Source organism: Pongo abelii, chromosome 20 (assembly GCF_028885655.2).
Source record: "Pongo abelii isolate AG06213 chromosome 20, NHGRI_mPonAbe1-v2.0_pri, whole genome shotgun sequence".
NCBI lineage: Eukaryota > Metazoa > Chordata > Mammalia > Primates > Hominidae > Pongo > Pongo abelii.
Window position 1 is genome coordinate 11,827,187 of NC_072005.2, and position 24,268 is coordinate 11,851,454.

The 24,268-nt window shown below is 41.6% G+C and overlaps 1 protein-coding gene and 1 long non-coding RNA gene across 2 annotated transcripts in view; one reads left to right on the forward strand and one right to left on the reverse strand.

Annotated features, from left to right (window-relative positions):
• The window catches only part of LOC129051884 (uncharacterized), a 20,359-nt gene extending 6,856 nt beyond the window's left edge, over nt 1-13,503 (reverse strand). Inside the window, exon 1 of the long non-coding RNA XR_008516411.2 lies at nt 13,146-13,503. This is a non-coding gene — a long non-coding RNA (uncharacterized LOC129051884). The remainder of the gene's footprint in view (nt 1-13,145) is intronic.
• Nucleotides 13,504-13,614: 111 nt separating this feature from the next.
• Nucleotides 13,615-23,840, forward strand: LOC103893048 (zinc finger protein 491). The gene is given in 4 exon segments (XM_054539802.2): nt 13,615-13,770; nt 20,558-20,684; nt 20,891-20,951; nt 22,401-23,840. Coding segments are annotated over 3 exon segments (1,416 nt in total). The 5' UTR covers nt 13,615-13,770; nt 20,558-20,650; the 3' UTR covers nt 23,722-23,840.
• The last annotated feature ends 428 nt before the right edge of the window (nt 23,841-24,268 follow it).

The window sequence follows — 24,268 nt, forward strand, 5'->3', positions numbered from 1 at the left end:
TCATATGCAGGAAAAAGAACCTAGACCCCTATCTCTTACCATATACAAAAATCAAATCAAAATGATTAAAGATTTAAACCCAAGACCTCAAGCTATGAAACTACTGAAATAAAACATTGAGGAACGTCTCCAGGACATTGGAGTAGGCAAAGATTTCTTAGGTAATACCCCACAAGCATAGGCAATGAAAGCAAAAATGGACAAATGGGATCACATCAAGTTAAAAAAGAAACAACACAGTAAAGGAAAGAGACAAACCATAGAATAGGAGAAAACATTTGCAAACTATCCATCTGACAATAGATTAATATCCAGGATATATAAGGAGTTCAAACAACTCTATAGAAAAAAATCTAATAATCTGATTTTAAAATGGGCAGAAGATCTGAATAGACATTTCTTAAAATAAGACATACAAATGGCAAACAGACATATAAAAAAGTGCTCAACATCACTGACCATCAGAGAAATGCAAATCAAAACTACAATGAGATATCACCTTACCTCAATTAAAATAGCTTTTACCCAAAAGACAGGCAAGAACAAATGCTGGTGAGGATGTAGAGAAAAAGGAACCCTTGTACACTGTTAGTGGGAGTGTAAATTAGTACAACCACTATGGACAACAGTTTGGAAGATTCTCATAAAACTGAAAATAGAGCTACCAAACAATCCAGCAATCCCACAGCTGGGTGGGATTGGAAATCAATATATCAAAGAGAAGGAAAGGAAATCAGTATATCAAAGAGATATCTGCACTCCCATATTTATTTATTACAATAGCAAACATATGAAATCAACTTAAGTGTCCATCAATGATGATTGGATAAAGAAAATGTGTTATATATACACAATAGAATACTATTCAGCCATAAAAATAATGAAATTATGTCATTTGCAAGAACATGGATGTAACTGAAGGTCATTATGTTAAGTGAAATAAGCCAAGTGCAGAAAGACAAACTTCACATGTTCTCACTTATTTGTGGGAGCTACAAATTGCAACAATTGAACTCATTGAGATAGAGAGTAGAAAGATGATTATCAAAGGCTGAGAAGGGTAGAGGGGGTGGGGAATGGGAATGGTTAATGGGTACAAAAAAAAAGAGAAAGAATGAATAAGACCTAGTGTTTGTTAGCACAACAGGGTGACTATAGTAAAAAATAATTTAGTTGTACATTTTTAAATAACTAAAAGAGTATAATTGGATTGTTTGTAACACAAAGGGTAAATACTTGAGGTGATGACCCCATTTACCCTGATGTGATTATTATGCACCGCATGCCTCTTTCAAAATATCTCATGTAACCCATAAATATATACACTTACTATGTACCCAGAAAATTAAAAATAAAAAAAGAAAGGAAAAGAAAACATTTTAAATTTTATTCATATAAATTTATGTAAGGCCAGGTGCGATGGCTCACCCCTGTAATCCTAGCAGTTGGGGAGGCCGAGGTGGGCGGATTGCCTGAGCTCAGGAGTTGGAGATCAGTCTGGGCAACATGGTGAAACCCCGTCTCTACTAAAATAAAAAAAATTAGCCAGTTGTGGTGCCTGTAGTCCCAGCTACTTGGGAGGCTGAGGCAGGAGAATCACTTGAACCCGGGCAGCAGAGGTTGCAGTGAGCCGAGATCCCACCACTGCACTCCAGCCTGGGTGACAGAGTGAGACTCCATCTCAAAAAAAAAAAAAAAAAAAAAAAAAATTTATGTAGTACTAGTGTAATTTTGTAACATGGATATAATTGCATAGTGGTGAAGACAGGGCTTTGAGTGTATCCATCACTGGAAAAAAGTACATTGTATTCATTAGGTAATTTCTCATTGTCCCCTCCCTTCCCATTCCCCACCCTTCTAAGTCTCCACTATCTATTATTTCACACTCTATGTTTATGTGTACACATTATTTAGCTCCCACTTATATGTGAGAACATGCGGTGTTTGTCTTTCTATGTCTGAGTTGTTTCACTTAAGATTGGGCCTCCACTTCTATTCATGTTGCTGCAAAAGATATAATTTTATTCTTTTTATGGCTGAATAGTATTCTATTGTGTATATATAACACATTTTCTTTATCCAGTCATCTACTGATGGACACTTAGGTTGATTCCACATGTTTGCTATTGTGAATACTGCTGTGATAAACATACAAGTATAGGTATCTTGATTTCTTGGTTTTTGGGTAGATACCCAATAGTGGGATTGCTGCATCAAAGGGTAGTTCTATTTTTAGTTCTTTGAGAAATCTCTGTACTGTTTTCCATAAAGATTGTACTAATTTACATCCCCATCAACAGCATGTAAACATTCCGTTTTCTCTGCATCCTCACCAACATCTGTTATTTTTTTCCCTCTTTTTAATAATAACCATTCTGACTGGTGTAAGATGATATCTCATTTTGGCTTTAATTTGCATTTCTCTGATGTTAGGGATGCTGAGCATTTTTTCATATGCTTGTTAACTATTTGTATGTCTTCTTTTGAAAAATGTCAGCTGGGCATGGTGGCTCACGCCTGTAATTCCCACACTTTGGGAGGCCAAGGCAGGAGAATTGCTTGAGGCCAGGAGTTTGAGACTAGCCTGGGCAACACAGTGAGACCTGTCTCTTCTTTTTTTTTTTTTTTTTTGAGACACAGTCTCACTCTGTTGCCCAGGCTGGAGTGCAGTGGCGCAATCCCAGCTCGCTGCAACCTCCGGCTCCTGGGTTCAAGCGATTCTCCTGCCTCAGCCTCCTGAGTAGCTGCGATTACAGGCACGTGCCACCATGCCTGGCTAATTTTTGTATTTTTAGTAGAGACAGGGTTTCACCATGTTGGTCAGGCTTTACTTGAACTCCTGACCTCATGATCTGCCCGCCTCAGCCTCCCAAAGTGCTGGGATTACAGGCGTGAGCCACCACACCTGGCCCAACCCTGTCTCTTAAAAAAAAAAAAATTAACTGGGTGTCATGGCATGTGCCTGTAATCCCAGCTACTCAGAAGACTGAGGCAGGTGGATCTCTTGAGCCCAGGAATTTGAGTGAGCTAATATTGTACCAGTGAATTCTAGCTTGGGCGACAGAGGGAGACACTGTCTCTGAAAAAAGAAAAGAAAGGAAAGAGAAAGAAGAAAGAAAGAGAGAAAGAAAGAAAGAAAGAAGAGAGAGAGAAAAAAAAGAAAGGAAGAAAGAGAGAAGAAGGAAGGAAGGAAAAGAGAAAGAGAGAGAGAAAGAAAGAAAGAAAAGAAAGGAAGGGAAAGGAAAAGAAAGGAAAGGAAGGAAGAAGGAAGGAAGAAAGGGGGAGGGAGGGAGAAAAGAAAGGAAGGAAGGAAGGAAAAATGTCTATTTATGTCCTTAGACCACTTTTTACTTTTTTTTTTTTTTTTTTTTGAGACAGAGTCTCTCACCCAGGCTGGAGTGCAGTGGCGTGATCTCAGCTCACTGCAACCTCTGCCTCCCAGGTTCAAGTGATTCTCCTGCCTCAGCCTCTTGAGTAGCTGGGATTACAGGCACCTGCCACCACACCCGGCTGATTTTTGTATTTTTAGTAGAGATAGGGTTTCACTATGTTGGCCAGACTGGTCCCGAACTCCTGACTTCGGGTGATCCGCCTACCTCGGCCTCTCGAAGTGCTGGGATTACAAATGTGAGCCACCACGCCCAGCCTTTACCACTTCTTAATGGGGTTGTTTTTGTTGTTGAGTTGTTTGAGTTCCTTGTATATTCTGGATATTAGTGTTTTGTTAATGTATAGTTTGCAATTAATTTCTCCCATTCTTCAGGTTGTTTGTTCACTTTATTGATTATTTATTTTGCTGTGCAGAAGCTTTTCCATTTACTTAAGTCAGATTTGTCTATTTTGTTATTGTTGCCTGTGCTTTTGAGGTCTTAATCAGGCATTTTTTGCCTAGACCAATGTCCAGAAGAGAATTCCTTAGATTTCCTTCTAGTATTTTTATAGTTTTGGGATTTACATTTAAGTACATTTTGAATTGATTTTTGTATATGGAGAGAGATCAGGGTCCAGCTTCAGTCTTCTCCGTATGGCAATCCAATGTTCCCAGCACCATTTATTGAAAAGGGTGTCCTTACCCCAATGTATGTTCTTGTTGACTTTGTAAAAAACCAGTTGGATGTAAATATGTGGATTTAGTTCTAGGTTCTCTATTCTGTTTCATTTATTTATGTGTATATTTTTATACCAGTAACATGCTGATTTGATTGCAATAGCCTTGTAGTATAACTTGAAGTTAGGTAATGTGTTGCTGTCAGAGGCATTCGAACCAGAGCGACTCCATTCTGAGGGCTAGGAAAGTGAGGCTGGGAATTGCTGGGCTTCATTCCTGGAAAGTTAGGCATAACTAGCCTCTAGATGTTTACAGTTAAAGGAACAAATTAATAATGTTTATTAAGCAGATCCGGACTTGGTAGTGTTCAGATATCCCAATATCTGGAGAACAAAGGCATTTCTAATTTTGCTTTAAAGATAATAATATCGATTTTTGCAAAATATAGTAATTAAGAAAATTAATCCTTTATCATGAACCCTTGTAGCAGAGCACATCTCCCCATATATACAAGCATTGTACCTAGGGTGGATGCGTTCCTCCTCTTACTTACAGAAACGTCCAACTCTTTCTATGGAGTAGCTGTTCTTTCACCACTTTACTTTCTTAATAAACTTGCTTTTACTTTGCACTGCAGACTCGCCTTGAACTCCTTCTTGCAGGAAATTCGAAAACCCTCTCTTGGGGTCTGGATTGGGACCCCTGTCCTGTAACATTGCCTCCAACTTTGTTCTTTTTGTTTAGGATTGCTTTGGTTATTCGGGCTCTTTTTTGGTTCTATATGAATTTTAGGATTGTTTTTCCTAATTGTGTGAAAACTAACATTGGTATTTTGACAAGGATTGCATTGACTCTGTAGATTGCTTTGGGAAGTATAGTCATTTTAATGATATTAATTCTTTCTGAATAATTAATGAAATTAATTCTTCTGATATTAGTTCTTTCCATAAGCATGAAATGTTTTTTCCATTTGTTTGTGTCATCTATAATTCTTTAATCAGTGTTTTATAGATTTTTTCTTTTTGTAGAGGCCTTTCACCTCCTTGGTGCAATATATTCCTATGTAGGGTGGGGTGTTATTTGGTAGCTCTCGTAAGTGGTATTGCTTTCTCTATTTGGTTCTCAGCTAGATTGTTATTGGTGTATAGAAATGCTGCTGACTTTTGTACATTGACTTTGTATCCTGAAACTCCTGAATTAATTTATCTAATCTAAGAGATTTTTGGTGGAGTCTTAAGGGTTTTCTAGATGTAAGATTATATATCACTGAACAGGAATAATTTGACCTCCTCTTTTCCAATTTGCATGTCTTTTATTTCTTTCTCTTGCCTGATTGCTCTGGCCAGGACTTCCTATACTAGGGTTGAATAAGAGTGGTGAAAGTAGGCATCCTTAATCTTGTTCTAGTTTTTATCATTCAACTGTTTACCCATTCAGTATGATGTTGGCTGTGTGTTTATCATGTGTGGCTTTTATTATTTTGAGATATGTTCATTCTATACCTAGTTTTTTGAGCTTTTATCATGAAGGATGCTGAATTTTATCAAGTGTGTTTTCTAAATCTATTGAGATGATCATATGGTTTTTATTCTTCATTCTGTTTTTGTGATGTGTTACATATATTAACTTGTGTATGTTGGATCATTTTTGCATTCCTGGTATAAAACCTACTTTATCATGCTGTATTATCTTTTTAATGTGCGGTTGGGTTCAGTTTGCTAGTGTTTTGTTGGGGATTTTCACATCTGTGTTCATTGGGGATATTGGTCTGTAGTTTTGTTGTTGTGTCCTTGTCTGTTTTTGGTATTAGGATGTTACTGGCCTCATAGAATGAGTTAGGGAGATTTCCCTCCTCTGTGATTTTTAGGAACAGTTTCAGGAGTATAAGTATAGTTCTTTTTGTATGTTTGGTATAATTTTTTTTAATGTTAATTTTTAAATTTTTATTTTTTTACTTAGAGATGGGGTCTTGTTATGTTGGCCAGGGTGGTCTCAAACTCCTGGCCTCAAGCAATCCTCCTGTCTCAGGCTCTACAGTGCTATGATTACAGGCATGAGCCACCACATCTGGCCTATTTGGTACAATTTAGGTATAAATCCATGTGGCCCAGAGCTTTCATTTTTGGGAAATTTTTTATTGCTGATTCAATGTTGCTACTTATTATTGGTCTATTCAGGATATCTGTTTCTTCTTGGTTCAATCTTGGGAGGTTATACGTTTCAAAAAAACCTATAGGTTTTCTAGGTTGTGAGCATATAGTTGTTCATAGTAGTCTCTGGTGGTATTTCTGTGGTATTGGTGCAATGTCTTCTTTTTCAATTCTGGTTTTGTTCATTTGAATCTTCTTTTTTTCTTGGTTTGTCTAGCCAGCAGTTTATTACTTTTGTTGATATTTTCAAAGAACCAACTTTTTGTTTCGTTCATCATTTGTGTTGTTTTTTAGTCTGATTTTGTTTAATTCTGCTCTGATCTTTGTTATTTCTTCTTTTCTGCTAACTTTGGATTTATTTTGTTTTTGTTTTCCTAGTTCCGTGGGGTAACATGTTAGGTTGTTAATTTTTTATCTTTCTACTTTTTTGACAGAGGCATATAATTCTATAAACTTCCCTCTTAGCATGACTTTTCCTATATCCCAGAGGTTTTGATATGTTGTGTGGCCATTTTTGTTCATTTCAAACAAAATTTTTATTTTCTGTTTTTATTTCTTCTTTGACTCAGAGATCATTCAGGAGCACATTGTTTAATTTCCATGTATTTATATCGTTTTCAAAGTTCCTCTTGGTATTGATTTTTAGTTTTATTCAGCGGTCTGAGAAGATGCTTGAAATGATTTTGACTTTAAAATTTGTCAAGACTAGTTTTGTGGCCTAACATGGTCTATCTTGGAGAATGTTTCACGTACTGATGAGAAGAATGTATATCCTGAAATTGTTGGTTCTGTAAATGTCTGTTAGCTTCATTTGGTCCAAAGTCCATCTTAAGTCCAATTGTTTTGATTGTCTGTCTTGATGATGTATCTACTACTGTGTGTGAGGTGCTGAAGTCCCCTACTATTATTGTATTGGTATCTGTATCTTTCTTTAGGTCTACGAATATTTGCTTTATTAACTGGGCCTCTCCAATGTTGGATGCATATATATTTAGTATTATATTATCTTGCTGAATTGATTCTGTTATCAGTATCTCATGATCTTCTTTGTCTTTTTGTACTGTTTTTTATTTAAAGTCTCTTTTATCTGATACAACTATCACAACTCTTGCTCACTTTTGGTTTCCCATTGCATGGAATATGTTTTTACACCTCTTTACTTTCAGTTTATATGTGTCTTTATAGGTAAGGTAAGTTTCTTGTAGGGAGCATATAGTTGGATCATATTTTAAAAATTCATTCCACCAGTCTATATCTTTTAATGGAACCATTTAATCCATTTACATTCAAGGTTAATATTGATATGTGAGGTTTTGTTCCTGTCATGTTGTTAATTGTTATCTAGTTGGGTTTTTGTTTGTTTGTTTGTTTTTAGATGGAGTCTCACTCTGTCACCAGGTTGGAGTGTAGTGGCGTGACGTCAGCTTACTGCAACCTCTGCCTCCCAGGTTCAAGTGATTATCCGGCCTCAGCCTCTCAAGTAGCTGGGACTACAGGCGCCCACCACCACACCCAGCTAATTTTTGTATTTTTAGTAGAGACGGGGTTTCACCATGTTGGCCAGGATGATCTCAATCTCTTGACCTCGTGATCCGCCCACCTTGGCCTCCCAAATTGCTAGGATTACAGGCGTGAGCCACTGCACCTGGCCATCTAGTTGTTTTTATAAATTCTGTGTTTGTTTCTTTTTCTCTGATGTTTGATTTTCTGGTTTGGTGGAATTCTTTTGTGCTCCCATTTGATTTTTTTCTTTTCCTCATCTATGTGATTGTCTAATAAGACCTGTGGGTTTTATTCTTTTGAGTGTTTCAATTTATGGTGAATATCAACCTTTTATTTACATGTTCAGGGCTCCTTTGAGCATTCATTGTAGGTTTTTTCTTTTTTTATTTTCTTTTTTTCTTTTTGAGACGGAGTTTTGCCATTGTTGCCCAGGCTGAAGTGCAATGGCACGATCTCAGCTCACCACAACCTCCACCTCCCAGGTTCAAGCAATTGTCCTGCCTCAGCCTCCCGAGTAGCTGGGATTACAGGCATGTGTCACCACGCCCAGCTAATTTTGTATTTTTAGTAGAGACAGGGTTTCTCCATGTTGGTCAGGCTGGTCTCGAACTCCTGACCTCAGGTGATCTGCCCGCCTCGGCCTCCCAAAGTGCTGGGATTACAGGCATGAGCCACCGCGCCCAGCATTGTTGGTTTTTTCTAGTGGTGATAAATTCTGTCAGCATTTGCTTGTCTCGGAGATACTTAATTTCTCCTTCATTTATGAAGCTTCATTAAGTTGGATATAAATTTTTTGGGTGGCAGTTTTTTTCTTTTACCACTTTGAAAATCCTGCTACATTCTCTTCTGGTTTGTAAGGTTTCTGCAAAGAAGTCCGCTGTTAGTTTGGTGAGGTTTCCTTTTGACTAGATGCGTTTCTCTTGCTGATTTTAAAAATTCTCTTTTTCACATTTACTTTAGACAGTCTGATGACAGTATGCCTTGGTGAAGTTGTTTCTGCAGTGTATCTTCCGAGGGATCATTGGTTCTCCCATATGTGGATGTCTAAATCTCTTGCTAAACTTGGATTTATTATTATTATTATTTCTGCCAGGCTTTCACAATCTGCCTTCTTCCTAGTTTATTCAGTTTGGGATAGAACATCTTGAATGGAAGTTATCTTATCGTAAAAGAAGGTCTTTTAAAAAATCACAAGGAGTTTCTTTTTTCAAGAATCAAGTTCTCAGCCTGGGCAACATAGCGATTCTACCAATAAATAAATAAATAAAATAAAAAAGATTATTTCTGCAAAAAAAAAAGCAAGCTAGGCATGGTGGTGTGCACCTGTAGTCCCAGCTACTTGGGAGGCTGAAATGGGAGGATCACTTGAGCCCAGGAGTTCCAGGCTACAGTGAGCTATGATCATACCACTGTATTGCAGACAAAGCGAGACCCTGTCTTTAAAAAAAAAAAAAAAAAAAAAAAAAAAAAAATATATATATATATATATATATATATATATACACCAGACTGAGCGTCGTGGCTCATGCCTGTAATCCCAACACTTTGGGAGGCCAAGATGGGTGGATCTCTTGAGGTCAGGAGTTTGAGAACAGCCTAGCCAACATGATGAAACCCCATCTCTACCAAAAATACAAAAATTAGCTGGGCATGGTGGTGGGCGCCTGTATTCCCAGCTACTTGGGAGGCTGAGGCACGAGAATCCCTTGAACCTGGGAGGCGGAGGTTGCAGTGCGCCGATATCTCGCCACTGCACCCTAGCCTGGGTGATAAGTGAGACTCGGCCTCAAAAAACAAAACAAAATAAAACAAACAAACAAAAAAAATCAAATTTTAATTCAATTTGGAAAGCATTAACTAAGCATAAAGTTACATTTAAAGCATTGGACTGGAATTTCAGGGGCATGGAGGAGATACAGGTCTCTTAGGGAGTTTAGAATGAGAGAGGAAGAATATACATTTACAAATAATTATAATTAAAGACAACATGCCACTGGCCATGGTGGCTCATGCCTGTAATCCCAGCACTTTGGGAGGCTGAGGCGGGCAGATCACTTGAGGTCAGAAGTTTGAGACCAGCTGGCCAACATGGTAAAACCCCTTTCTACTAAAATACAAAAATTAGCTGGGCATGGTGGCACGCACCATTAATCCCAGCTACTCTGGAGGCTGAGGCAGAAGAATCACTTGAGCCCGGGAGGCAGAGGTTGCAGTGAGCTGAGATTGCACCATTGCACTCCAGCCTGGGTGACAGAACGAGACTGTCTCAAAATAATAATAATAAAGACAATATGTGAGTAAAGGGCTATAACAGTGCCCCTAGCAAAAAGTCACAGAGATACAAAGATGAAATTAATTCTGGAGATAGTTGGTAGGAAAAAGTGAGGTAAGAAAGGCTTCAAGAAGGAGAAGAAATTTTTTATTAGATTGAAAGAAGGGGTAGAATTTGAGAGTTGAATGCTTGAGCAGCAAGGAAGGGCATTCCACTGAAGAGAATAGGAACAAAATGAAAATGTAGAGACTGAAAAATGCAGGGCTAAGTTGGCGGAAAGGCTGTAGGAGATATGAATAGAGTGAGAGGTAAGGAATAAGACTGAAGAAATGAAGAAACCCAGGTTTGGTCAAGTCATACAGGATCTTGGATGTTGGCCTATGTAGGTAATGAGAGCCATTAAACATTTTTCAGCGAGAAGTAAAATAATTAGAATTGTAACTTTAAAAGTTTCTGGGCCAGGCATAGCGCCTCACATCTGTAATCCCAGCCCTTTGAGGAGGCCAAGGTGGGAGGATTGCTTGAGTCTAGGAGTTTAAGACCAACCTGGGCAACATAGTGAGACCTGGCCTCTACAAAAAATCAATAATTAGCCAGTCATGGTGGCACGTGGCTGTAGTCCCAGCTACTCAGGAGGCTGAGGTGGGAGGATTACTTAAGGCCAGGAGGTCAAAACTGCAGTGAGCCATGATTATGCCAATGCACTCAGCCTGTCTTAAAAAAAAAAAGTATTCATTGGGTTTCTTTGTTACATCCTCTTACAGAACCAAATTCTTTTCTTTCAGAGCATTCAGTTTATAATCATACATTCATTGGTTGCCTTCCCCACTAGACTACAAATCCCAACAGAACAGCAACCATGACTGGCCTGATACGTAAGTGTTCAATAAATATTAGCTAAGAATAAATAAAAAGTATAATAATATAGCAGCAGTATATATTATAGTATAGAATATAGAAAGTGGCATTAACCATGAGGTTATTGCAGTATACGGAAGATGACGACCTGAACTACATCATAAAAAACGAGGCTTAGGCCAGGCGCGGTGGCTCACGCCTGTAATCCCAGCACTTTGAGAGGCCGAGGTAGGCAGACTGCCTGAGCTCAGGAGTTCGAGACCACTGTAGGCAACATGATGAAACCTGGTCTCTACTAAAATACAAAAAAATTAGCCAGGCACTGGCTAATTAGCCAGTCCCAGCTACTGGGAAGGCTGAGGCATGAGAATCGCTTGAGCCCTGGAGGTGGGCACTGAGCCAAGATTGTACCACTGCACTCCAGCTTGGGCTACAGAGTGAGACTCCTTCTCAAACAAACAAACAAACAAACAAACAAACAAATGAACGACAAAAAAAACGGTGCTTAAATGGCAGGATATACAATTTAGTGAACGATTACATGAGGTGGTGAGGAAGAAAGAAGAATAAAATATGAGTCCAGAGTTTTGAGCCCGCAGCAACTAAAGAACAGGCGTGAGGTGGCTCATGCCTGTAATCCCAGCACTTTGGGAGGCTAAGGCGGGTGGATCATGAAGTCAGGAGTTTGAGACCAGCCTGGCCAACATGGTGAAACCCCATCTCTACTAAAAATACAAAAAATTAGCTGGGTGTGGTGGCAGGCGCCTGTAATCCCAGCTACTCAGGAGGCTGAGGCAGGAGAATTGCTTGAATCAGGGAGGCAGAGGTTGCAGTGAGCCAAGATTACACCACTGCACTCCAGCCTGGCGACAGAGCAAGACTGTAAAAAAAAAAAAAAAAAAAAAAAAAGCAGATTTCAAATATAAAAAAATTCCCAGACCAGGCATAGTGGCTCATGCCTGTAATTCCAGCACTTTGGGAGGCTGAGATGGGAGGATCACTTGAGGCCAGGAGTTCAAGGTTACAGTGAGCTGTGATCATACCACCACACTCTAGCTTGGACAACAAAGTGAGACCCTATCTCTAAAAGAAAGAAGGAAAATAAAAAACTTCCCTTCCCTGTATACTTTTCAGGTTCATATACCCATAATCTTTACAATTCTATTGTTGTTCTTAAACTTCCATTTCTGATAGCCTTCTTTAGGATTTTGCTCTAGAAGTATCAGTTCCAGAAAAAAAAATCTAAATGCTGGGATTCACTGAAAATTTCAGCATCTGTAAGTGAAGTTTATAAGGTATATTCTTGAATATCCACTTGGGCTCACATGAATGAAAGTTCATCCCAACCAGACTCAAAGTGCCTAGGAATGTTGCTAGGACTATTGCTGGTAACATACCAGAAGCCCACTGGCTGTACTTTTTTGTAAGTAGTGTAAGATACAATAAATCTAAGTTTCTCTTCAAAGGGTTTAGCCTGTTAACTCCCTTATCCTTTGTTCTCAAACTCAACTTTCCTGTTCCTCCTTGCCCCTAGTTAACGTAAACAGCCTACCCCCTTCCCTTCAGCTCTAATCAATAACTCACATCTGTTCCCTTGGTTACCTGTACCCATTGTTCCCCTGAAACTGCACGTCTCATACACTCCACCTCTGTACCTCACATCCCTCTCCCCTTCTGTATTTAGGAAAATATGTACAAGTAGCCAATCGGGTCAGCTCAGATTGTGTAGTCTGACCCCAGCCCATGGGAGAGTAACACAGAGGCAGGGACTGTGTTAAGGATAAAAACCCCCTGGTCTCCTTTATTCTCTGTACACTTGCGATCTTAATTGACGCGAGTGACACCCTTCTGCAAAAAATAAATTGCCTTGCTGAGAGGATTAAACTTTTGCCTGAGTGTTGGTTTTACTTTCGGCACAGAGCATTTATTACTGGAGCATTTTATATCCAACAGTAGGATAGAAGAGACACTGCTGACTTCCTCTACAAATACTGAACTACAGTCTAAGAAACTATAGGCATCATAATGCAGTGCAGCACCAGCACGTATGTCTAACTGCAGGATCTGAATTTCATTCTGTGGTTTGGTTTCCAAAAATTTCACAATGCCTACTATGGCCAAGTTCCAATCCATTTCCCTATACTGCACTTGACACTGTCTCACTACTATCTCACTATCTGCAAAAACTACTGTTTTTAATAGAAGCCTTTCAAAAATCTGACATTCTGGTGGAGCACTTCCCAAAATAAACTTTAGATTACCTGAAAATTAGTAATGTGCTACAATTGGCTGGGAAGAAAAGAAAAGCACTCACAGGAATTTTGTATTTTTGTTTTCAGAAATGGGGTCTTGCTCTGTTGCCCAGGCTGAAGCACAGTGGCGAGATCATAGGTCATTGAAGCTTCGAACTCCCGGGCTCAACGTCTTCCCACCTCAGCCTCCTGAGTAGCTGGGACTGCAGGTTCAGGACGCCATGCACTGCCAATTTTTAAATTTTTAGTACAGACGCGGTGTGGCTACGTTTTCCAGGATGATGAACTCCTGGGTTCAAGCAGTCCTCCCGTTTCAGCCTCCAAAAGGGTTGGGATTATAGGCGTGAGCCCCCGCACCCTGCCTGGAAGTCTTTTAATTCACTTCAGTTATCTTAGAATTTTCCTTCCCCACTTTATACATACATACAGTGGAATTGAGGGTGTTTGTCTCAGGTAACCGATCAATGAGGTGAATAACCTGCAGGAGGCAGCAGAGCCTAAGGCCAGTGACTCCCCGCTGAGGGCCAGTCTGGAGCCTGCAAAGGGAGGGAAAGGGAGCTCCCCGGGGTGTTTCCTGGGCAGCCTGCTCTCTACTGCGGGTGGCATCCAGCTGCTCAGAACAGCTGCAGAAGGAATGTGGATCCTGAGAAGCTACAGAGCCCTGGAAATCAGGAGACTCACGTGCAGGTGCACTTTGTGTAGGGGGGTTGGGGGGAAGTTCTGTCCTTAACTGGGGTTGTACCTAGAGCCTAGGGACGTTTTGCAGGGGCAGTGTTTGGTTTTTACATGCAAAGGGTCCTGGCGACAGACTGTAATTTGTACATACAAAGACAATCTATGAAGGTCAGGCTCAGTAAGACTTGTCTGACATGTCACCTGGAGAAAGGGTTTATGAAGGTAATAGTTTACTTAGGTTAGAAGCTTAAACTGACCCCAGGTGAGAACTTCTGCTGGTGAAAATGAAGTCTAGGGGGAGGAAGCAGTTCCATATTCAGGGGTGGGACGGGGGGAGTGTGAGGAAGTCTTATCCCCATTCCCGCCCTGTAGAGGACACCTGCCTCTCCCTCCTGGTGCAGTCTTGCCTGGCTTGGCCTAGATTTCCTTCCTTCTATGAGGCAAAGGAATGACTCCATTGAACACCGAGTCTGGAATTCCCAGCACACATTTCTGAAAGATCGAGGAAGCTAACAGTGCCCCTTCTAACAATAAGTAGCAAGTTTGGCTGAAATGCAGATATCCAATGACCAGGGCTCAGGGAGTGAGCTTAGCCTTAGAAAGGCCGTAGCTAGGACTGATCAGCCGGGCTCTGCAGGGCTCCGTTACTCAGGGCTTCCCCTGTCACTCAGGGCTGAGGGGCGGAGCCTGGAACCCCATCCAATCAGGTTCCCTGGGTCGGGGCCCTGCCCAACTGTCAATCCGGGGAAGCAGAAGGCCGCACTCAGAGTCTCTGCACTCCTTTGTTGCTGGGGTCCGTTACGCTCCGCATCCAGTCCTTGCTGCTCCGAGAGGCCCCAGGTGCCTCCGTCACGGCTCCTGTGACGCTGTCACCTGCGCTGTGACCTGCTCCGGAGTCATAAAGAGGACGCCGGGACACCCAGAAGCAGGGAAATGGTAAAGTGCCCGGCCTAGCGTCCAGATACGTGGAAGAGGGGCTGGGTGGAACCAACAGGATCCTGCTGTGGCGGGACCCAGGCCTCCGCTCGGGCGACCCCGGAGATTGGGACCCGCGTACCCCATGGCGCGGCTTGGCCCTCGGTGCCCTCGGCCGCCAGGTGGGGCTGGCCCCGCAGCTGGGACCCCGGGCGTCCTGTCCCGTCCCTACGCGGCGACTGCGGCCCCGGCCCAGGAGCCCTCTCTGGGCAGCTCCGCGCTCGCAGCCCGGCGTCTTCCCAGATTGTGCGGGGGGCCACGGGAGAGTCATGGAGGGTCGGGTGTGTCCCACCTTTCTTCTGTTAAAAATTAAACTGAAGGTCTGTTAACAGTTAAAGAGTTTGTTGGAGCAAACAGCGATTCCTGAGTGAGAAACACCCGGTCATGGCTTGTGATTGAAGAAAAGGATTTTATAAGTTGCATGAGGAGGCAAACAGGATTAAATACTCGATTAGTTACAGTGATGCAGTCGCCGTATGTGGACTTGTCAACCTGAAATAAAAGAATCAGATTCCAGTTTTTAAAAGTTTACTCAAGCAAGAAGCTGGGAATGGCCCATTTGGGAAAACACAGGATCCACGGAAATGGGCTCAGTGCTTCAAATTTAAAAGTTTAAGTTCTTGCTTATATAGGCAAAAGGCCAAGAAATTTAATAGGATTACAACGTTTTTTATACAAGGCTAGTTTGTGAGGCACAATTTAATTAGTTAGAGTTTGGCCCGCCGCACCCCCCCCCGCCCCCCACCGCCCCCCCCCGCCCCCATAGAGCTTGTTTTTTTTTTTTTTTTTTTTTTTTTTTCTCTCTCTCTTTACAGTTGGGTTTCATTTCCTTTCCAATTTAAAAGAGTATATTTAACATTCCAGCGTAAGGCAAGGTGATGCCAGCTTGGACAACATGGCGAAACCCCGTCTGTACAAAATATTTAAAAAATTAGTCGGGTATAGCCGGGCGCAGTGGCTCACGTCTATAATCCCAGCACTTTGGGAGGCCGAGGCGGGCGGATGACGAGGTCAGGAATTTGAGACCATCCTGGCCAACATGGTGAAACCCCGACTCTACCAAAAATACAAAAATTAGCTGGGCGTGGTGGCACGTGCCTGTAATCCGGCTACTGGGGAGGCTGAAGCAAGACAATCGCTTGAACGCAGGAGGCGGAGGTTGCAGTGAGCCGAGATGGTGCCACTGCACTCCAGCCTGGCGACACAGCGAGACTCTGTTTAAAAAAAAAAAAAAAAAAAAAATTAGTCAGGTATGATGGCCTCTCCTGTATGTAGTCCCAGCTAGTCTGGAGGCTGAGGCAGGAGAATTGCTTGAGCCCAGGAGGTGAAGGCTGCATCAATGACAGTATTGAATTTACAGCTAATGGGCAAGGTGAGGGAGAGGATGGAAGTTGGTTTAGTGTCAATAATTAGGGAAGAGATTGTCAAACGTAGGGAAAAGGGACTCGATTGGATATCAGGTTTGGGGGAATTTTCTCTAAACTCCCTTAGAAGAGTTTTTGCTACCACAGGGCTCTGCAGGAAAAGGCCAAAGTCTAGTCAAGAAGAGGGGGGCTCTGAGGAGCCTGACTCTAGTTTGATCAAGGAGGGAGTTTTTGGGACCCCTTCCCCAGCCTAGTTTTTCCCAGTTATGACAGTAAATCCCTAAATTTCTGGTTTTCTCCTCACATTCAGAAACACCAACTTCCCCTTGCCAATTGACATCCTTATCAATTATGTTTCCCATGCTACATTTGAAACAGCTGCCATATTTTATTTTTCCACAGACAAATAAATGGCACTATTTAAAAATGTTACCAACACCTCTGAAAAGAAGGAAAACTTTTTTTTTTTTGGTTTTTGAGACAGTCTCACTCTGTCGTCGCCCAGGCTGGAGTGCAATGGTGCTATCTTGGCTCACTGCAACCTCCGCCTCCTGGGTTTAAGCGATTCCCCTGCCTCAGCCTCCCAAGTAGCTGGGATTACAGGCATATACCAACATGCCTGGCTGATTTTTGTATTTTTAGTAGAGACACAGGAAAGAAAACGTTTTTTAAAAATTTTAGTCCAGGCATAGTGACTCACTCCTGTAATCCCAGCACTTTCAGAGGCCCAGGTGGGAGGATTGCTTGAGCCTAGGAGTTCAAGAACAGAGTGGGCCAGGCAACATAGCAAGATCTCTACTGAAAACAAACAAACAAAATAGCTGGGCATGGTGGCATATTTCTGTAGTCTCAGCTACCATACTTGGGAGACTAAGGCGGGAGGATTGCTTGAGCCCTGAAGATCCAAGGCTGCAGTGAGCCTTGAGGGCACCACTGCACTCCAGCCTGGGAGACAGGGTGAAAATTTTCCTCAAAAAAACAAAAACTTTAGGGCTTGGCATGCTGGCTTACACCTGTAATCCCAGCACTTTGGCAGGCCGAGGTGGGAGGATCACTTGAGTCCAGAAGTTTAAGACCAGCTCAGCAACATAGAGAGACTCTGTCTCTATTAAATAAATAAATAAAATTTTAAAAAGAAAAAAATTATATTTTGTTTATGAATATTTTTTATGGGAGGAAACTATTCAGTAACTACCCAAAACAACATTGGGTAAAACTGCATGCCTGATTCTTGACATTGATCATCTTTTCATGTGCTTGTTGGCCATTTGTGTATGTCTGGGAGAAATGTCATTAAAATCCATTGCTTGGCTGGATGTGGTGGCTCACGCCTGTAATCTCAGCACTTTGGGAGGCCAAGGCGGGTGGATCACGAGGTCAGGAGTTCAAGACCAGCCTGGCCAACATAGTGAAACCCTGTCTTTACTAAAAATACAAAAATTAGCTGGGCATGGTGGTGCGTGCCTATAGTCCCAGCTACTCAGGAGGCTGAGGCAGGAGAATTGCTTGAACCTGGGAGGCAGAGGTTGCAGTGAGCCAAGATCGCGCCATTGCCCATATTTTAGTCAATTAGTTTTCTTATTTGGTACAATAATTTTTCTAGTTAATTACAATAAGAAAAACCTTAAAAATTTTACTAGCTCAAGCATTTTAAGTGTACCGTTGAGTTAGTTTGACAATTTTATATAACTTCTCTAAGATGAGTCATACCGCATTTTTCTTTTTCTGACTGGTCTTTTGCAGTTAGCATAGTATCATGAAGTTTCATGCCTCTTGTAGTATGGGACAGGATGTCATTTTATAAGAATAAATAATATCCTGTTGTGTATATATATACATTTTCATTATCCATTCATCCATTGATTGGCATTTAGGTTGATCTACCTGTTGGATGTTGTGAACAATGGATTTCAATTTATTTTATTTTATTTTTTATAGAGATTGGATCTCACTCTGTTGCCTAGGCTGGTCTCAAACTCCTGGGCTCAATTGATCTTCCTGCCTCAGCCTCCTAAAAGTGTTGGGGTTACAGGCATCAGCCACTGTACCCCAGCCATTGATGGTTTTCAAATATTTCTTTGAGATCCTCCTTTCAATTCTTTTGAATTGAATATAATTCAACCCAAAAGTGGGTTGCTGGAACATTTGGTAATTTTGTTTTTAATTTTTGAGGCACCGCCATACTGTTTTCCATAGCTAAGCCATTTTACAATCCCTTGGACAGTGTACATAGGTTCCAGTTTGTCAGCATGCTCATCAAAGCTTTCCATTTGGTGTGTTTGATGTGTTTTTTATAGTTGAATCATGGAAGTTCTTTATATTTGCTGAATATTAAGACCATACCAGATATATGATTTACCAACATTTTCTCCAAATTGATGAGTTTTCTTTTCCCTTGTTGATAGTGTGTTCCCCTGCACAAAAGTTCTTAATTTTCATAAATCACATTATCTTTTTGTTAAGACTGCCCCCCATGGAGTTTTTACCTCTAAACCTTGTCCCCATTCAGCCTTCAGCACTTCATCAATTACAACTTATGTTGTCTTACCCCAGTATTATTTCCCACAATGGTTTTGGTCATGGGTTTCTGTTTCAGTTAGTTATGACTCTCTTAATCAGTTGGGTTGGTGAGATCCCATGCAAAATTTGGTTTTTGTTTGTTTTTGGATTTGCCTGTGCTGTTTGAATCAGAATCAAATCCACTTTCCGGACACCATCAAAGGTTAAACTTTGTGAAAAAACATTTTCAAGTATATGTAGTCTCAGGACTGCTGTTGTGAGCTTTTTTTCTGCACATGAATTAGTAGGACTCTGTTATGAAAGATGCTACACACCCAATGTACAGAGAGACATTGGGGTACCCAGGAAACACATCTTTCTCTCTGGTTTCACCAAAAAGAGACATTTTCCTATTCTTTTTTTTTTTTTTCAAGATGGAGTCTCACTCTGTTGTCCAGGCTGGAGTGCAGTGGCTCTATCTTGGCTCACTGCAACCTCTGCCTCCTGGGTTCAAGCGATTCTCATGCCTCAGCCTCCCTGAGTAGCTGGGATTACAGGTGCCTGCCACCACACCCGGCTAATTTTTGTATTTTTAGTAGAGATGGGGTTTTGCCACATTGGCCAGCCTGGTTTTGAACTCCTAACCTCAGGTGATCTGCCCGCCTTGGCCTCCCAAAGTGCTAGGATTGCAGGCATGAGCCACCATGCCTGGCCATAAATTTGTTATTTTGGAATAATTTTAGATTTATAGAAAACTTGCAAAGATAATCTACAAAGTTCCCATATACCCGTCACCCATTTTCTTCTAATGTGAGCATCTTACATAACCATGGTCCATCAAAACTAAGAAGTTATCATTTGTATATTACTATTAATGAAATTCCAGATTTTCAACAGTTTTTCCACTAATATCCTTTTTCTATTCCAGTACCCAATCCGGTATACCCCACTGTATTTAGTTCTTATGTCTCCTTGATCTGCTTTGTGACAATTTCTCAGTCTTTCCTTTTTTTTTTTTAAATCACTTTGACAGTTTTAAGGGTGCTGGTCAGGTATTCCATAGAATGTTCCTCAATTTGGAATTTTTCTCGTGATTAGACTGGAGTTAGGTGTTTTGCGGGAGAATGCCACAAAGGTGAAGTGTCCAGGCTCATCACTTGATACACCTGGTGACAGTAACCTTGATCACTTGATTGAAGCAGTGTTTGTCAGGTTTCTCCACTTTAAAGTTACTATTTTTTCCCCTTTCCATACTCTGTTCTTTGGAAGTGAGTCACTAAGTCCAACACAGGTCCAAGGGAGGAGGGCCAATTCGGCTCCATAGTTCTGAAGGCTGGGAAGTCTAAGATCAAGGCACACCGGGTGTGGTGGCTCACGCCTATAATCCCAACACTTTGGGAGGCCAAGGCGGGCAGATCACGAGATCAGGAGTTTGAGACCAGCCTGACCAACATGGTGAAACCCCGTCTCTACTAAAAATCAAAAATTAGCTGGGCATGGTGGCATGTGCCTGTAATCCCAGCTACTCAGGAGGCTGAGGCAGGAGAACTGCTTGAACCCGGGAGGCAGAGGTTGCAGTGAGCCAAGATCGTGCCACTGCACTCCAGCCTGGGCGACAGGGTGAGACCCCATCTCAGAAAAAAAAAAAAAAGATCAAGGCACTGGCAGGTACCATGTCCAGAGGGTCCGTTGCCCGTGAACTCTATCCTCTTGCTGTGTCCTCATGTGCCAGAAGGCTACATTTTCCTATTCTGCTGTTGCTTTACCCATAGTTACACTCTGGCATCAAAATTGCTGTTTGAGAGGAAGTGAATGTAGACAGGGGAGTAAGAGGTCTGATGACAGAGGCAGGGAATAAATGTTTGGAGTCCACAGCATCATGAGAATTTCTTAGGAATAGAGTCTAGACCCCCAGTGCTGTCACTCTCACCCATCCTCCTCTACAATGTGAGATGTTTCAGGACCCAGTGGCCTTTGAGGATGTGGCTGTGAACTTCACCCAGGAGGAGTGGGCCTTGTTGAATCCTTTCCAGAAGAATCTCTACAGAGATGTGATGCAGGAAACCTTCAGGAACCTCATCTCTATAGGTAGGGGTGACAATATTACCTCCCTCAGTGAATTGAAGAACACGTGTTTCTAGCTCATCAGTGCTATTCAGGGATTCGGAATATGGATAGGCAATCCCTCGATGAACAAATCAGGCATGGCTGCAGTGTCCCATAAACATGGAATCTAATGATTTTTAAATAATCTTATACTAATTCAGGACTATTTTTCTGGGTCTGTATTTTAGGGAATAAATGGAAAGACCGGAACGTTGAAGATCAGTACAGACATCCCAGGAGAAATCTAAGGTAATTTACACTCACAAGACAAAGAAATGTCTCTGAAGAAAATCTCAGATTGTCAGAAATTGTTAAAAAGAAGCCAACGAATGAAATAAGCTCAGCATAAAATGTATTTATTCTTAGAAAGTTTTCTCGAAAAACATATATTTCAATGTGATATAGAGGTTTAATGTTCATAAAATAGTTTACTTGGAAATACTATTAAGAAACCTTGGCTGGCCATGGTGGCTCACGCCTGTAATCTCGGCACTTTGGGAGGCCAAGGTGAGTGGATCACCTGAGGTCGGGAGTTCAAGACCAGTCTGACCAACATGGACAAACCCTGTCACTAGTAAAAATACAAAATTAGCCAGGCGTGGTGGCATATGCCTGTAATCCCAGCTACTCGGGAGGTTGAGGCAGGAGAATCGCTTGAATCCAGAAGGCGGAGGTTGCAGTGAGCTGAGATCGCACCATGGCACTCTAGCCTGGGCAACAAGGGCAAAACTCTTATCTCAAAAAAAAAAAAGAAAAAGAAACCTCATGTAAGTATTCTTTTTTTGATGATAGATATAGACAGGCCATCTTGTAGAATGTGTGATCCATTCATGTTTAAACAATTCAGACAGGGCAGAAAGCCTACACTTCGTGGGATAATGTTAAAAATGCAGCTGGACATGTTGGCTCATGCCTGTAATCCCAGCACTTTGGGAGGCCAAGGTGAGTGGATCACCTGAGGTCGGGAGTTCAAGACCAGTCTGACCAACATGGACAAACCCTGTTGCTAGTAAAAATACAAAATTAGCCAGGCATGGTGGCACATGCCTGTAATCCCAGCTACTCGGGAGGTTGAGGCAGGAGAATCGCTTGAATCCGGAAGGCGGAGGTTGCAGTGAACGGAGATGGCACCATGGCACTCTAGCCTGGGCAACAAGAGCAAAACTCCATCTCAAAAAAAAAAAGAAACCTCAAGTAAATATTCTTTTTTTGATGATAGATATAGACAGGCCATCTTGTAGAATGTGTGATCCATTCATGTTTAAACAATTCAGACAGGGCAGAAATCCTACACTTTGTGGGATAATGTTAAAAATGCAGCTGGACATGGTGGCTCATGCCTGTAATCTCAGCACTTTGGGAGACCAAGACAAGAGGACCACTTAAGGTCAACAGCCCAAGATCAGCCTGGGAAACACAGCAAGACTCTTATCTCTACCAAAAATAAAAAATTAGCTGGGCATGGTGGCACACACCTGTAGTCCAACTTTCTGGGGAGCCTGAGGTGGGAGGATCACTTGAGCCCAGGAGGTGAAGGCTGCTGTGTTATGATCATGCCGCTGCACTCCAGCCTGGGTAACAGAGTTAGACTTCGTACCAAAGAAACAAAAACATTAAAAATGCAAGTGTAATACTTATTAATGAATATTAAATCACTTATAAACAGACCCTTAATTATGTGCTTGGCATTTTTCACAGAACTTTTATGGGAGAGAGACTCTTTGAGAGTACAGAATGTAGTCAGTGTGGAGAAACTTTCACCCAGGTTCCAGAAGACATGCTGAACAAGAAAACTCTTCCTGGAGTAAAATCGTGTGAAAGCGGTACATGTGGGGAAATCTTCATGGGACATTCATCCCTTAATAGGAACATCAGAACTGACGCTGGACACCAACCATATAAGTGTCAGAAATTTTTAGAGAAGCCATATAAACATAAACAACGTGGGAAAGCCTTGAGCCATAGCCACTGCTTTCGAACACATGAAAGGCCTCACACTAGAGAGAAACCTTTTGATTGTGAGGAATGTGGAAAATCTTTCATTTCTCCTGCAAGCATTGGAAGACATATGGTAATGCACAGTGGAGATGGACCTTATAAATGTAAATTTTGTGGGAAAGCCTTGATGTTTCTCAGTTTGTATCTTACCCACAAACGAACTCACACTGGAGAGAAACCATATGAATGTAAACAATGTGGTAAAGCCTTCAGTTGGCACAGTTCTGTTCGAATCCATGAAAGAACTCACAATGGGGAGAAGCCATATGAATGTAAGGAGTGTGGGAAATCATTCAATTTTTCCAGTTCCTTTCGCAGACATGAAAGGACACACACAGGAGAGAAGCCGTATAAATGTAAGGAATGTGGGAAAGCCTTCAATTGTCCCAGTTCTTTTCACAGGCATGAAAGGACTCACACAGGAGAAAAACCCTATGAATGTAAACTATGTGGGAAAGCATTATCTCGCCTTATAAGCTTTCGAAGACACATGAGAATGCACACTGGAGTGAGGCCTCATAAATGTAAGATATGTGGGAAAGCCTTTTACTCTCCCAGTTCATTTCAAAGACATGAAAGAAGTCACACTGGAGAGAAACCCTACAAATGCAAGTAATGTGAGAAAGCCTTCACTTGTTCCACTTCGTTTCAATATCATGAAAGGACTCACACTGGAGAGAAACCCTATGGGTGTAAGCAATGTGGGAAAGCCTTCAGATCTGCCAAGTACATTCAGATACATGGAAGGACTCACACTGGTTAGAAACCCTATGAATGTAAGCAATGTGGGAAAGCATTTCATTGTGTCAGCTCCTTCCGTAGACATGAAAGGACTCACACTGGAGAAAAACCTTATGAATGTAAGCATTGTGGGAAAGCCTTCACTTGTTCCATGTATATTAGAATACATGAAAGAATTCACACTGGAGAGAAACCTTACCAATGTAAGGAATGTGGGAAAGCCTTCATTCGTTCCAGTTACTGTCGAAAACATGAAAGAACGCACACTATTAATATATGAGAGAAATGCTATTTTTTAATTTTTATTTTTGTAGAGACAGGGTCTCACTATCTTGTCCAGGTTGGTCTTGAACTCCTGGCCTCAAGCATCCCTCCCAGCTTGAGGTCTCAATAAAGGAAAGCAATAAATGTAGAGATGGAGTTAGGTGATGCCACGCTGGGATTCCCAGTGGCCTATCTTACATATGATTTCGAAGGCAGACATGAGGAAGGCCTTAGTCACATTTTAGAGCCAGCCAAATTCACATGGGCTGTGTGGCCCCCTGATTCTAGCCCATTTTCCTGATTCTCTGGCTTGTCAATCAAGAGTATCCTCCAAATCTCTTGACTTTCCTTTTCTCAGAGGTGTAGGTTTCCAAAGATGTCCCCAGAAGCTCCACATTCAAGTTCTATCTACAGTTTGGTTTTTCTTTAAGTATTGTAATGTCCCTACCAGAGAGATAATGCAGACTGTCATGGGTGGGGAATGTTCTCTGATGCTCAACTCCCCCAGTCTGCAGATTAAGTTGGTAGGAGGTGTGATTTGTTTACATGCACCTTTGTTCCTG